The 16,132-nt window shown below is 38.9% G+C and overlaps 1 protein-coding gene across 1 annotated transcript in view; it reads left to right on the top strand.

The window, feature by feature from the left end:
• Positions 1 to 13,264, top strand: part of LOC102913528 (cytochrome P450 2C70) — a 29,372-nt gene extending 16,108 nt beyond the window's left edge. Inside the window, exons 5-9 of the mRNA XM_006986071.4 lie at positions 3,118 to 3,291; positions 4,197 to 4,338; positions 8,336 to 8,523; positions 11,607 to 11,748; positions 12,859 to 13,264. Coding sequence (XP_006986133.3) covers positions 3,118 to 3,291; positions 4,197 to 4,338; positions 8,336 to 8,523; positions 11,607 to 11,748; positions 12,859 to 13,040 — 828 coding nt within the window. The 3' untranslated portion in view covers positions 13,041 to 13,264. The remainder of the gene's footprint in view (positions 1 to 3,117; positions 3,292 to 4,196; positions 4,339 to 8,335; positions 8,524 to 11,606; positions 11,749 to 12,858) is intronic.
• Positions 13,265 to 16,132: the final 2,868 nt, after the last annotated feature.

The raw sequence follows: 16,132 nt of genomic DNA, 5'->3' as shown, positions 1-16,132 counted from the left end.
TCAACCTTCCTTTCCATGCTTTAAGAGAGCAGGAGGCACTTGCTAATTTCTACAAATTAGTTTGAACTGAATTGCCAAATTGCAAGAGGGGACTTGATATGCCAACACCATGCCATCTTTTTGTGGAGCATGTGAGATTTGCATGTAAATATGCTCTTTGTCTTTTTCAAAAGTCATCTATAAAAGCATTAAAACAAACCTCTACAGGATTTTAGGAGGTAACTTTGGGTAATACCCATGGAGAGTTTTTTTTTTTAAAAGAGAATCCTTTTTATGTCTTATCGATCCCTAGTAAGATGTTAATGCCAACTGCCAACTATTAATGATGTGGAACAAACAACTTACCTGCATTTTATTTAGTGGAAAAATAATTTTTTTAGGCTCTTTATCAGTAAGAGATTATTTCTAAGAGCTACCACCTTAGAATATTTAATAAGTTAATAACCTGTTCTGTTTCAGGTATTACATTTTTATAGAATTTAACTGAGAGTTTCCAGAAAGTAACTTAAAAAACAGAGCCAAGTCCTAGGTAGTGATAAACAGATAAGAGCATACCTAATGATATAGTTCAAAATTATGAATTTTGCTCTTTCATTTTATTTACTATGATAATTAGATATTCACTTAAGCATTAATTAGATGATCAAGAGAAGAGAACATCCTCCATATAATAAAGGACTACTGCTGCTGGAAACTTAAACAGCATTGGCTTAGACTTTATGCCCTGATTCCAGTTGTTTTTGTACTAGAGATTGGGCTTGTCTTAATTTTTTCTCCAATGAAGGGACCATAGATATTGAGTTATTCTTGGTATTAGGGAAAAACCAGAAACATTTCCTATGAAGGGACTTTTAATATTGATTTATTCCCCTATAAGGGAAAACCAATGAACATTTAAACAAAAATCAAGTAAATAAAGAAGAAAACCCTAAGTTCTGGGCTGGCTGTGTTGGCTCCAGCTGCAGCGGTGGGGCCCAGACTGTCATTCTTTGGAATTCAGGTGTCACTGCTCTGCACTGGCGAGCTTTTGGCCGGAAGAGCTGACAGGTAGCATGCAGCCAGAGAGCTCTGAGTTCCAGCTGATTTTAATTCCTTCCAATCGTTTAGAGTAATTCTATTTTGAGTAGCCCAGTTATTTAAAACCTGCCTTACACAGGGTAGATGTATCCCACGTGCCACCACTATTTTGTTCAACTGCTCTAGCTGTCATCTCTGTAGGATTCCAGCTAACAACTATCACTCTTTTCTATCAGGAAGAGCCCTTTCCTTCCCCTATTTTTTTTTTTTTTGTTTCTTGAGCCTTTCTATTTGCAGGCCTTGATTAAACATTTCCCCTTTCTCTATTGGGAAAATCCTTTTTCTTGATTAAACAGTTCCCCCTTTTCCACCTGGAAGGGTCTTTTCCTTGATTTATTCTTTGTCTCAGGAGCCATTCCATTTGTATTTGTAATATTTGCAAATGTGAAGTTAATGCTTCTCCTTTTAATAACTGTGCATATTACCACCCCTGAGATGGGGGATTCCCCATGTCCCTGCCAAATCCTGGAGTCCCCCTTACCCGAGCAATCGTTACCTCCAGTCCTGGAATCTTGCTTACCTAGGCACAGGATACCTGCAGTACTGGATTGTCCAGGTTCCTCTTTCTCCCCAGACCCATGACATGGGTGCCATATATAGGTGTTCTGTACGACTTGAGTAGGTCAAAGAAAGAAAGTCACTCCAGAATGTATTTCAGCTTTTGCTAGCAGCAGGGGGATCAGCTTCTGATGAACTGAATGCCTAGCAGCTTCACAGAAGCCTCTTTATTGTTGCACAAAAGGCACACTAGGCAACAAGTCAATTTCCTCATACCAAAACCTCTTGTCTGGTCTAGGAGTTGTCTGAAGGAACGAACCAGTACCTAAGAAATTATCAGTCATGTGAGACTTCTTGGTTTGCCAGGTATGTCTGGAGACTAAGTTATTGGAAGTCTCTAAAATTTCTTCAGGAAGAGCAATTTAGATCATCACTGACTATTTACAAAAGGCTACTTCAAAGCCTAGGTTGCATCACTCTGGAATTTATGCCAGATACAATGGATGTGTTGAATTTTTCACTATAACTCTCATTTATAATAACATGGTAGTTGAGCATTTAATGGCCCTACTTCATACATTTTCCCAAAATAAAAAAATGTTAACAGATTTTTAAACAGCTAGCCACAGGCTATACTTTAAAATTATATATATGTAATTATATATATACATGAAATTATATACAATTATATATGCATACATAAAATTATATATAATTATATATACATAATTTGAAAATTAGGCATTCACTTAAGCATTAATTAGATGATAAAGAGAAGAGAACATCCTACTATTAATGAATAACTAATTTGAGATTATTATCACATCATTTCTCCCTTCTGTTTCTCTTCTCCAGCTCCTCCCATGTATCTGGTCCCCTTGCTTTCATTCAAATTCAAGGTCTTTTTTTCTTTAAGAATACACACACACACACACACACACACACACACACACACACACACACACACACGTATAGCCTCCTGATTCATTATGTGTTGCTTGTGTGGATACAATTTCAGGCTGACCACTTGGTGTTAGGTAACCAATTAGGAGACATCCCCAGAGAAGACTAATTCTCCCTCTCCCAGCAGCCTTTAATTGTCTAGGGGTGGAAACTCAAGAGATTTCCCCCTTCTGCATTTTCATGTCTACTGGAGTTGCAGTTTTTAGGTGACTGGAGACTTATGTGCAAGATAAACTGGGATAAAGCCTTCTTCTATCCCTGCTCTCACTGATTTGTGGTCTAAGAGTCGGACTAGTCATTCTGCATGTCAGTGTTCTCAGTAGGACTGAGGTGACAGTGGCATTATCCCACACAATCCTTTGGCCATCTTTTGTCATGAATTGAATGTGATCTGAAGTTGCTCTGCAAGCTGTGCACCTGGCAGCTCTGATCATTTGATCATGCTGCGCCTGCTCTTTCAAATGGCAGGCATATGGAGCCCAGGAGGCATGTGAAACTCACCCTTAGGAAGTGCTAGACAGCTAACCAAGGCCTGGAGGGGGCGCTGTTTGCACTAACGCAACTTTGTTTCTCTTCCAGCTGTGCAGTGCCTACCCTGTGTTATACTATCTCCCAGGAAGCCATAACAAATTCTTTAAGCATGCAATTGAACAGAGAGAGTTTATTTTGAAGGAAATAAAAAGGCATCAAGAATCTCTGAACCTCAGTAACCCTCAGGACTTTATAGACTATTTCCTGATTAAAATGGAAAAGGTACAAGGGATCCTGACTTGCTACTTCACATTCGTGGGAGTTCTGGCTCAATTTTCTTTATCTTGGTAAAAGTGGGATGTTCAAAATAATGTTTCTTCTAATGATACATTCATTGCTTGTTGAACCAGTTTCTTAAGGCAAATCATTTAGAACATATTGGGATCATTAAGATTCTCAGTTATTTAGAATTAGAAAGTTTATCTTTACTATGTTCTAGGTTTAGTTCTTTACTTTGAGGCAAATGAAAACACATACATACCAATTTAAGAGTGATGAGAACATGTCATATATGTAAACAAACCTTCAGGAACAGCAGGTATAATGACTTAGGGAACACAGGACTTTTCTTTAAAGAGACTCTAGGAAATCTTTGCAGTTGAGCTTGGCTTTGAAGAAACTCCTGTTTAGGTGAACAGGAGCATAAGCTACAGGATGGTAATTGTAGTCTTCAACTGAGCTATCTTTGAGAAAGTGACATTGATTTCAAGTATAGTGGTGGGTGTAAGGACTGAAGAGATTAAAAATAGCAATGGAGTTTGTATATGTGTAGTCCCTGAGACTTTAAATGTAATAAAGTTTCACAGGGCTAGAACTGATGGTATCAGTAACTGACTTGATAAACACTATATTTGAAAAACAAAATCACAGAGGAACTGATTTTCTCCAGTGGGTGAGAAGAGAGGAACAAGAAAAAACTTGGAATTTTGTACCTTCAATTGTGTTTTAACTATGTGAAGGAATCCTAAGGGTCACTGGATTCCTTTATCTTCATGTTGAATACTTTCTAATGTCTTGCTTACCTACAAAATGCTTTTTTCATATTGAATTATTTTATTTCTTGAAAGTCTTTAAAATAAATAAACATACAAATGAGCAAACTAATTTCTATAACCTATAATTGTTAGGAAAAACACAATAAAAACTCAGAATTTACCATGGAAAACCTGGTCATCACCATATCAGACCTTTTTGGTGCGGGAACAGAGACAACAAGTTCCACAATAAAATATGGGATTTTGCTCCTGCTGAAGCATCCAGAGGTCACAGGTATGATCATAGATGGGCAGATGAATGTCCAGGTAGAAATGGGCAGACAGAACTAGAAACTGTCTCACTCTTTTCTAGAACATACACTGTACTAGCAACACTTGCATAATTAATATACTTACCTCCTACTGGATGACTTTAATTCAAAAGTTCACAGTAAAGAAAAATAAAATAAAATCTTTAAGCCACAGCAGGAAATGGAAGGGAAGTGGCCACTAATCTCCCTGCTATGATTCAGAATCCTTGATTTGGGTTGGGACAAATACGTAATAGTTTTCTTCCTCACATTTTTCCTACGTCGTAATAGATATCTATTTATTTCCCAGAAAGTATATATCATTTAAACTTTTCTTAGCATATATTAATTATAGTCAATGATTAATTATAGTCAATTTCATTACAACATTTTTAGAAACAGATGATTATTTTGATTATACCCATTGCTCTTTCTCCACCTGTCTTCCAGTAACTCCCTTCCTCTTTCCAACTCATCCCTTTTTTACTTTCATGTCTGTGTTTTTCTTTTTTTCAATAAACCAATAGTTTAATTAAGTTTATTTACCTGATCATTGGTACGATGTTATTTGCTGTATTATCAACAATTGACCAGTGACCACATTATTCAAGAGACTCTTTCTTTACATCCCAGGAAATATTAACTCCCCATAGGTCCTCAGGAAGATTTTGGGTCTTGTGAATCCCTCACCTCTCAATGAGGGAAGGTTGATGGGTTCATTCTTGTTCAGATGTTTTGTGGGTGGTCATAGCTGCTGACAGTTCAAGAGTTAAATGTTCATGTGTCATAGGGTTTCTATTGCCGTGAAAAGACACAATGACCGCTGCAACTCTTAAAAAGGAAAGCATTTAATTGCGGCTGGCTTACAGTTTAGAGGTTTAGTCCATTGTCATCATGGTGGCGCACAGTCAGACATGCTGCTGGGGAGGTAGCTTTGAGTTCTATATGTGGACCATCAGGCAACAGGAAGACAAGAGTGATCCACTGAGCCTGGTTTGAGCTTCTGAATCCTAAAAGCCCACCCCCTGTGGCAAGCTTCCTTTGACAAGACCACACTTACTTCAACAAGGTCACACCTCCAAAAATGGCACTCCCTATGAGTCTCTGGGGCCACTTTCATTCAAACCACCACTCTAGACTTTAAAGAATGTTTACAAGCCACTTGTGCTTCATTTTTTAAGAACTCTGTTCAGAACTATAACTATGTTTGATTCGATTATTTGTTTTGTATAGCATGAATCTTAAAGAGTCTTATTAATAAGAACAAACCTGGAGCCAGTTATTGGGGTGAAGGCTGGAAGATCAGAGAAGCAGAACAAGTCACAGCCAACTCACCTCACCAGTTCCTCAGCTGATTCTGTTTCCTCAGACTGGAAGCCTCTGAGTCCTTATCCAAAATAAATCTCAGCTGAACTGTGCTGCTAGAAGCCTAAAAGTTTAACTAGTCAAATGCTTAACCAGCCAAAACTTCTAGTTTCTGGTCTTCACGCCTTATATACCTTTCTGCTATCTGCCATCACTCCCTGGGATTAAAGGCTCACTTCTTGGGATTAAAGGTGTGTGTCACCATGCCTGACTGTTTCCAATGTGGCCTTGAACTGACAGAGATCCAGAGGGATTTCTGCCTCTGGAATGCTAGGATTAAATGCGTGTGCTACCACTGCCTATCCTCTATGTTTAATATTGTGGCTGTTCTGTCTCTGACCCCAGGTAAGTTTATTAGGGTGCACAATGTTTTGGGAACACAATACCACCACATTCCCCCCCTTTTTTTGTCTAAAAATAAAAAAAAAGCTTATAGCGAATACAAGAAAAACTATCCAGTAAGTATACACAATATATACAGTCAAGAATTACATTAACAATGCCTAATCCATTAACATTTGACAGATTCAGAAAAAACTCTAATATATATATATATATATATATATATATATATATATATATATATTAACAATGTCCAGTCCAGTAACATTTGATAAACTCAGACAAAAAATTTCATTACTTATCTTATTTAAAACAAGTAGTTCCTTTTTAAAAGTAGATTAAAAAATTGACCTTTTGGCCGGGCGGTGGTGGCGCACGCCTTTAATCCCAGCACTCGGGAGGCAGAGCCAGGCGGATCTCTGTGAGTTCGAGGCCAGCCTGGGCTACCAAGTGAGCTCCAGGAAAGGCGCAAAGCTACGCAGAGAAACCCTGTCTCGAAAAACCAAAAAAAAAAAAAAAAAAAAAATTGACCTTTTTATCTTATATTCAGTTTTGTGTTTAGAGTTTTGGGTTCATTGTATATTCTAGATAGCAATCATGCATCAGATGTGTAGCTGAAAATGATTTTCTCTTGTCCTATTGACTACCTCTTCATTTGATTGACCATTTCTTTTTGCTGTAAAGAGGCTTTTAATTCCATGATGATCCTATCAATTACTGGCATTATTTCATGAGCGACTGGAGTCCTATTTATTAAGTCCTCTGTTCCCTCCTGGGCCTTACTGAAGTCTCTTTTCCTCCTTCATGCCCAGGTGTTCTTTTTACATATATTCCATTTTTCTTCATCACCTAATTATACCCCTGCTTTGTCTTCACACTTCACAACTGTTTACACATACACATAGACATACAAATAGTTACAATAGGTTAGGGTCCCCTAGGAGGGAGAACATACAGTTTCTCATTTCTGAGTTTGGTTCACCTCAATATTATATTCTTCTTATCCATCCTTTTACTGAACAATTTTATGTTGTCTTTTTCTTTAACAACTGAAAACTCTTCCATTCTGTATTTGTACTACATTTTCATCATCTATTCATCAGCAGATGGACATCTAGGGTGGCTCCATTTCTTTGCTATCAATAAACAAGAATGTATAAATATGTCTGTGGTAGCATATGGGGTTCCTGGGTATATCTCCAGGAGTAGCCATGTGGTAGATCTCACTTTAACTTGTTGAGGAACAGCCATAATGATTTCCATAATGGCTTTACTAACCTGCACTCCCATCAGCAGTGGAAAGGGTCCCTTTCCCCACATCCAGAGCAACATTTGTTGTCAGATTCCTTAATGATAGCCATTATAACTGGGGTGAGATGTTATCTCAAGTTGTGTTTTCTCTTATGAGAACTTTTCATTTGTCCACTTGCTGATTGGCAGATTTTTTTTTGTGCGTGTTTAATATTTACAGTTTTTTTTTGTGATTTCTGAATTTCTGAATATTAGTCGGAAATATAGCTGGATAAGAATCTAAGAGTTTATCCCATTCTGGGAATTCTCTGTTTACTGTTTACTCTCCTGTTAAGTTTTTTTTCCTATGTGGAATCTTTTGATTTAACTTTGTTCCATCTGTTGATTCCTGAGGCCAGTGCCCTGCTCTCAGAACTCTGTTCAGAGAGTTCTTTCCCATACCTATTTCCTTAAGTTCATTTCTGATGTCTTCCCTAGACGCCTCAACATTTCAAGCTTCAATTAAAGTCTTTGATCTACTTTGAATTGAGTTTTGCATAGAGTGAAACATGAATATAATTTCATTCTTCTGCACATAGATCTCCAGTTTAGCCAACACCATTTATTGGATAGTCTGTCTAATTTTTCCACACTGCATGTCTTTGTGTGTGTGTGTGTGTGTGTGTGTGTGTGTGTGTGTGTGTGTGTGAGTGTATGAGGCTACTGTGAATGTGTTTATTTTACTAATTTATTTCTCAATATGCTTGTTATTGGTATATGGACAAGTACTGATTTCATATGTTAACTTTATATCCTGACACTTTGCTGAAAGTATTTATTGTCTTTAAGCATTTTATAGTAGATCCACTAGAGTCTCATACTTAGAATCTTGTCATCTGTGTATTAGGTTTTGTACTCTTGTAGAAATGATGGAATTTGTTTTCCTTAACTCTCTATTTCCTGCTACAACTTGAAAATGATCAAGACTCAAATAAAAGATAATTCTTTTTCCACTTTATAAAATCCATGATTTCTGCCTTAAAGCTAAAATTCAAGAAGAGATTACACGTGTGATTGGCAGACATCGGAGCCCCTGCATGCAGGACAGGAACCACATGCCCTACACAGATGCTGTGCTGCATGAGATCCAGAGATACATTGACTTTGTTCCCATTCCCTTGCCTCGTAAAACAACACAGGATGTGGAATTCAGAGGATACCACATTCCCAAGGTGAGATCTCTTTCATCTGTGCTCCTCACCAGGCATCTTTGCTCATCAACAATTAAGTAATGTGATTACATATGGCCTGACCTTCCACAAAGGTGCCAGAACCATATGCCAGTCATCTCAGCCCCGTCACACCCTGCTCCTTTGTCTGTCATTTGTTGATATGGTTTTCTAACACGATTGGGTTCTCACAAACTTTTCAGCCCTTTGGTTTGTCCATACTTTCCTATCTGTTAATGTAATCTGCTGTCCACATCCTTGCTTTCCAGTGGGTTTTACTACTCTTGCCAATTAGCCACAGTTCTGCATCCCCACCTCCCTCCATACTTTCTGTTTGACTAACTTAGAAGAAGTACAGTCTAACAAAGTCTTGCCTCTTCCTTGGTTTGATGGAACTCATCTATGTAGCTCAGTAAGTTGGCATCATACCAAACAAATTGGTATTGTTTTTATATACATATCAGTACACATAATTTATTTTGAGACTTGGTCTTATTCTGGACTTAAAAATAATATCCCAGCTCCGACCTCCTGAGCACTGGAGTTTACAGGCTCAAGCCATTATTTTCTACTTAGTTTTAACCAACACTTAGTATTTTGTTTATCAATAAATAAACTGATTTTATTCCAATTAACTCACAAATTAAAATACCACATAGCTAGTTTAAGGAATCCACTCAAACACATGCCCAATCCTCCCACTTGCTTGGTAAGCACTTTCTCCACTGAGCCATATCCCCGGCCTCTTATGTTTTTAATATTATTGATTAATGTTAGTTGAGTCCCAAGTTTGTTGGAGATAAAGACATAATTTCTCTCTATCTGAAATTGTTTTTGTGCTAGGGGTATCAGTGAATGTTTTGAACAATTCATTACACATTTTAACATTTGGCCCAAATATGCTTAATTTGTGAAGTCTCCAGATGTGTCGTTGATCTCACCCTGAAAATTTAGGGCTCTCCTAATATGGCCTGTTTCTAGAATATAGCCCTTTTCTTTTTGGCTTTTTGTGGGCTTTTATGGCAAGCTTGACACTGGTTGTTTAAGCAAGGGGCACAAGGTAGATAGCTAAAGTATAGTCACTTAATCCTTTCCCCTGGAATCTGCCCTTGGGATAATACCAAGATAATGGAAACCCCACTCTGTACCATTTTCATTTTTCAAGAACCTTTCATGTTCCCGAATATCCACAGTTTTTCCAGTTCCACTCTAAGTATGTGTGTGTGTGTGTGTGTGTGTGTGTGTGTGTGTGTGTGTTTAGACTGTAAACTACCATGTGGAGTGTCTCACCTGACTCCTCATTTACATATCTCTAAGTGCACCAAGTCTCAAAATAAATTATGTGTACTGATATGTATATAAAAACAATACCAATTTGTTTGGTATGATGCCAACTTACTGAGCTACATAGATGAGTTCCATCAAACCAAGGAAGAGGCAAGACATTGTTAGACTGGATTTCTTCTAAGTTAAGTCAAACAGAAAGTATGGAGGGAGGTGGGGATGAAGAATTGTGGCTAATTCACAATAGTTATATTTTGAAGTTTTGTGTGATCCCTCTAAATTTAGACAATCATACCGACTGATAGTTTTTCATTTGTTGTGCCTTGCATTTCTCCTTTTCCATGCCTGCTAATGGCTAATGGGAGTTTGTTTTTTTTTTTTTTTTTGGTTTTTTGAGACAGCGTTTCTCTGTAGCTTTGGTGACTTTCCTGGATATTGCTCTGTAGACCAGGCTGGCCTCGAAATCACAGATCTGCCTGGCTCTGCCTCCTGATTAAAGGCATGCACCACCACGGCCCGGCCAACGGGGGGGGGGGGGGTCCTTAACAGTTGCTTGACTTATGTAAGATTGAAGGTTGTTGAAGGAAATGGCAATGAGGTTTCGAAAAATGACGCTCATTTCATTCTAAAGTCAATGAAATGAATTCTCTTTTCTTAAATTAAAATAGATTTTTCATATAATATATTTTAATTATGGTTTCTCCTCCTCCAACTCCTCACAGATCTCTCTACCTCTCTATCCACTCAAATCTTATACCCCTCCTTTCTCTCTCTCATTAGATAACAAACTCATTAGGTAAAAGCAAAAGCAAAACAAAACAGAAAAAAACACAAACAAACAAGACTAGAACAAAACAGAGGAAAAGTGCCAAAGAAAAATCACATGAAAGATATACAGATGCAGAAACTCACAAATTCACATACACAGAAATCACATAAAAATAAAACCAGAAACCGTAGTGTATAGACCAAAGACTTGAAAGTTTAAAAAAAAAATACTCAGAGAAAACATTAAGAAACAAACAAGCAAACAAACAACAAACAAACAAAAAACCCTTCCTCAAATACCACAGTTCTTTCGACACTGGCCATCTACTGCTTGACATCAGTCCTGCCCGAAGTGTGGTTGGCTTCCCCAGTGAGACTGTTGGAGAAAACTAATTTTTCTTAAGTGAGTGGTTGTTAATTTGAGATAGCTTCTGGGTTAGGTATTGGGGCATTTGTCTACTTTTCCTCTCATTGCTGAGAACTCATCTGGCTTAGATCTGTGAAGGTACTGGTCATGCTGCCACAGTCTCTGTGATTCATATAGCATGCCAGTCCTAAAAAGCCTTGTTTCCTTGGTGTCCTCCATCTCCACCGGCTCTTACAATCTTTCTATGCCCTTTTCCACCAAACTGAGAAGAATTTTCAATGGCCTTGCCTTGTGGGATGGCACTGCTGAATGTGTATCAAGACTGATGCACTCCAGGGAGCTTCTTCAATTCTGTAAGCTCCTGGCATCAGACTATGAAGCGGTGATGGTGGCTGTGAGGTCAATGCACAGAGACCCTGAATGAGAATTCTAGGATATAAAACCTGTTAGGCCTGGTATTTATATGTTCTTTGAGATGGAACAGATGACTTCTCCTCTCTCTCTCTCTCTCTCTCTCTCTCTCTCTCTCTCTCTCTCTCTCTCTCTCTCTCTCTCTTAACCTCAATCTGCTCATCCACAGAACAAAGAGATCAAATGAGAGACATCTAATTTTTTTTTCAGATTCCATGATCATCTTCATAAATGTTTTTTTTTCTTTTTCTTTTAGGGCACAAGTGTAATGGCATGTCTGACATCTGCCCTACATGATGAGAAAGAATTTCCCCACCCAGAGAAGTTTGACCCTGGTCACTTTCTGGATGAGAAAGGCAATTTCAAGAAGAGTGACTACTTCATGGCTTTCTCAGCAGGCAAGCAAACTTTGTTTCCACGTGTGTTAGGGCCCAGGTGAGGTAAGAAGAGCTGTGCATGGAGGCTCCCAAGGGTGGTATAAATAGCCATCTCCATGAGGCAGAGGCAGCAACCCCAAGGTGAAGGCTGCTTCTCATTGGATTAGAGGCTTCACTCATTGATTCTGCTTCCTGACCCAGAGCTGATCTTCTCAACAACTCCTTTTAAAAGAAATTCTTTTCTTCTGAGGTGTTTCTCTCCACCCAGAAGAGCCAGGTTCCTGTGGCCCCAGGGAACATCTTACATGTAGCAACACAATGCTCAGATCCAGGGATACAGTGTGTGAAAGAAACAAAGAGGATGAGTAGGAAAACACACTTTCTTGTGAAAATGTGCTATTCTCAAGTCCTCTGGGGGATCCCAGAGACAGTAGTTTGCAGAGTTGGTATTTCTGAAGGACACCAGGCTGAATGGGCAGATTGCAAGAGAAATTGCTTGCAAGAAGTATCATTTAAGTGTCTTCTTTCAATTTGAAAGGGTCTCAGAAAAGAAAAATTGATCTACTCTAAGGGATGATTAAAAGGTTAAAGTGATGACTGAAATGATTAAAAAGGAAGAGACTATTCCCATGGGAACAGAGGAATGGGCAGAGTATGGGAAATTCCTCAAGACAGGCAAGAAGTCTCCAATGGACCAGGAACTTCTCTTGCTGAGGCAGAATTTCCTCCACTAGAAATTTATGTTCCAGGAGAGAGAGGGCTATTACATAGAGAAACACTTTCTCTGACAAAAAAGAATAATTAAAATAGTCATGGATTTGAGAGTGGGTGATGTGGGACACAGCAAAACTTGGATTTGGGAGAGGGAGGGTTAAAATGATGTAAGTATATTACTAATTTATGAAATATAAAAAATGTAAAATATCTACCCCCCCAAATGGTTGAAATGAAAAAAAAAAAGAAATTTGTCCTGAAGAATGGAAGGACAGGAAAGAAATCAAGACAATGCAAAAATACAGACAGTTGGCAGATAATTAGTCTGGGTTAATTAGTCATTCATGAATGTCTATTCTAAGTGTGTTAACTCAGAATCATAATGAAATGACTTATCAGTTGCTCTGTCCTTTTTAGGAAAAAGATCTTGCCTTGGAGAAGGTCTGGCCCGCATGGAGCTGTTTTTAATCCTGACCAACATTTTACAGCATTTTACTTTAAAACCTCTGGTCAATCCAGAGGACATTGATACCACCCCAGTTCTAACTGGCCTGTTGTCTTTGCCTCCACCCTATGAGCTCTGTTTCATTCCAGTCTGAAGTTGGGTAGTCTTTCTCATGGATGTCTGAGACCCTGCTTCTATTTGTGAGCAAACAGGTGTTTTGTGTCCTATGTACCTGCATCCTGCAGTTTTTCTTCGTGGTAGAGCTGCTACCTCTGAACTTTCCCAAATTTTTCTCAATTCTTTATGAACCAGTTTCAATTTCCACATATGAAAAAACCTTCACTGATTCAGCACCAATAAAGTTTTTGTTGTAGTGTGTGTCAGATCATTAACTACTAAAATCATTTGCATGCATTATCAATCTCATGTCTTATTTTAGTAAGAGTTAGCAAACAACTTATTCTGTGATTTTTAAGAAAGCTAATTCATCATTCATTCCTGTGTCATTATCTAGGAGAATAATCTCTTGGCACATATACATTTTGTCTTTTCTCCATGAATTTTTAAGGTATGATTATATGTACAAATCTTCCTAAGTGATGTGCATGGTTCTGTATGTAAGCACACTGGCAGATGTCTGTGTATGTACACAGGGAGATAATAAGAGAAGATCATGCCTACCAAGAGGACAAAACTTGAATTTCCCAGTTTTCAAGATACCCTTTCCTTATCTTCTTGAGCAATCTCTACACACTCCACGTATGATTCCATATAACCTCATATGCACAAACAAATATCTGCATATGTGGGTTTAAAGTTAACTATAATTTGGAAGTGCTGTTTATATAACAACATATCATAAACACAATTCACAATATCTTACTGTTTGACTATTCCATGACTTTCCAACTTATTTCATATTTAAATATACCCCTATTTAATGATATTTAGATTAGTTTTGAAATATTACCTTTATGGTACTATTACTGGTAATTAGAGATCAGGAGCTGAGAAGTGGAAAAGCTGATTGTGAAATGGCATTTTGGAGTGTTAAGACAGAAATAATGTTTGTCAGTGTGGTAATTTGAATGTAATTGGCCCCCATAATCTCACAAGGAGTGGCACTGTTAGGAGGTCTGGCTTTGTTGGTGTGGTTATAGCTTTATTGGAGGGAGTATGTTACTGTGGGGGTGGGCTTTGAGGTTTCTTATGTTCAGGACACCACCTAGTGTCAGTCGACATCCTGTTACCTGCAAGATGTAAGAATCTCAGCTACCATTCTCGCACCATGTCTACCTGCATGCTGCCACGCTCCCCCCATCATGATAATAATGGATTGGATGTCTGAAACTGTAACAATGATAAGAGTTGCCTTGGTCATGGTGTTTCTTCACAGCAGTAGAAACTCTAAGACAGAAGTTGGTACCAGGGACTGTTATTGCTGTAATAGGCCTGACAATGCTTTTGTTTGAAGGACTATGGCTCTTGGGACTGTGGATTAGAAAAGCAGTTGAGCACTTTAAGTGATGATTAATTAATGGGGCATGAAGTAGGAGCAGGGAAGGCAGTTGTGTTGAGTGTGATTTGATGAACTGTGGGAGGCTTGTTCAGGAGGTCATAGAGGAAAGAATTTCAGTTTGCTTAGAAATCATTCCTGTGATATTTTGGAGAAGAATGTGTGGTGTGCAATAGAATATTTATTTAACCATATAAGGATGTGTTACTTCTGTTTATGCTGCATTTGTTTAACTATGTAAAAATGTGTTGCTGTGCCTGCCTAAGGTACCTGATTGGTCTAATAAAAAGATGAACAGCCAATAGCTAGGCAGAGGAGAGATAGGTGAGGCTGGCATGCAGAGAGAAAAGAGAAGGGGAGAAAGAGAGAGAGATGCTAGCGAGGAGCCAGGGGCCAGCCAGCCAGGGGCCAGCCAGGTAGACACAGAGGAACTGAGGCAAAATGTAGATGAAGAGAAATAGGTTAAATTAAGTTATAAGACCTAGTGGGAGAAGCATAAGACAAGGCCAAGCATTCATAATGAATAATAAGTTTCTGTCATGATTTGGGGGCTGGTGGTCCAGGAAAACCTGCTACATTTGGCACCCAACATGGGGTACATATTTCTACATAGGGCCTGAGAAAGCAGGAAAAAAATACTGACAGGGCTTTCCGGTAGCACAGTGCTTGAAGCATGCAGCTCTCCCATACAGTGAGCACTTGAGCAGCTGGCATGTTAACTAGAAACAACAAACTAAGTAAAAATACCTGCCACAGTGTGGGAACCAACTCCTTAGAGCTGGGGCAGGTAAATGCAGCTCCTGATTAAGTGCAGTTCACAGTTAAACACAGCTCTCAGCAAGTCCACAAGCTGCCAGTGCAAAGCCACATGTCAAGTTTAAGGCTTCACTCACTTGATCAGAGAATGCTACAGGTGCACAGTGAAGCAGGTCCAGACCCCCCAAACCCTAAAAAACCACCCCAAACAGGTTACAGTGTGTTTAAAAATGTGCATAGGTGCTTAAGAAAGAAAAGAAAATGGGTGTAGACAGTCAAAGGAAAAAATAATTTAAAAATGTCTTTAAAGAGAGATTAAAGTAATACAAAAGAAAAAAGCCATGTAAAGATGGGAAATACATAAGGAATCTGAATTCTGTATGGTGTTGTGTTGACTTTGAATTGTTTTTAATGCCGATGAGTGAATGGCAGCTGTTAGAGACATTGGATTGTGAAAGGGACTGTAGTGGGTAGCCATTCCAGCTTTGATCTGGAAATTCCAACCCCTATTGAGGCTTCAGCAACTGTCATGCCTACAAGGTGGGGCTAAGGGAGACGCCTGGAGACCCTGGCGTCTGGATGGGCCAGCGCTCTCTCTGTTCCGGGACCCTGAACGGTGGAGGTTGACCGAGCAGAGCTCCAGAGAACACCGCTGGACTGCGACACCCCTTCCCCAGACCCCGCCACCTACCTATCCCTTCATTTGTAAGTTACCCACTAAACAAATCTTCCTTTTAACTACGTGGAGTGGCCTTAATAATTTCACCAATATCTGGTGCTCACGTGGGGCAAATTCCAAAGGCCTGGGTGGCTCCCACCCTCAGCCTCCTCCCCAGCTGGCAGGTACCTAAACCCGCCTGCAAATTTCCATATAACCAGGGAACACCTTTATAGCCACCTAAGCTTGTCATCTCTATAGTCACATTAGTTAGGTTATCCAGATTTGCAGATACATAGGTCAGATGGACAGGTAA

Source organism: Peromyscus maniculatus, chromosome 1 (genome assembly GCF_049852395.1).
Source record: "Peromyscus maniculatus bairdii isolate BWxNUB_F1_BW_parent chromosome 1, HU_Pman_BW_mat_3.1, whole genome shotgun sequence".
Lineage (NCBI taxonomy): Eukaryota > Metazoa > Chordata > Mammalia > Rodentia > Cricetidae > Peromyscus > Peromyscus maniculatus.
The sequence above is the reverse complement of the archived record's forward strand: the minus strand, read 5'-3'. Positions and strand labels throughout refer to the sequence as shown.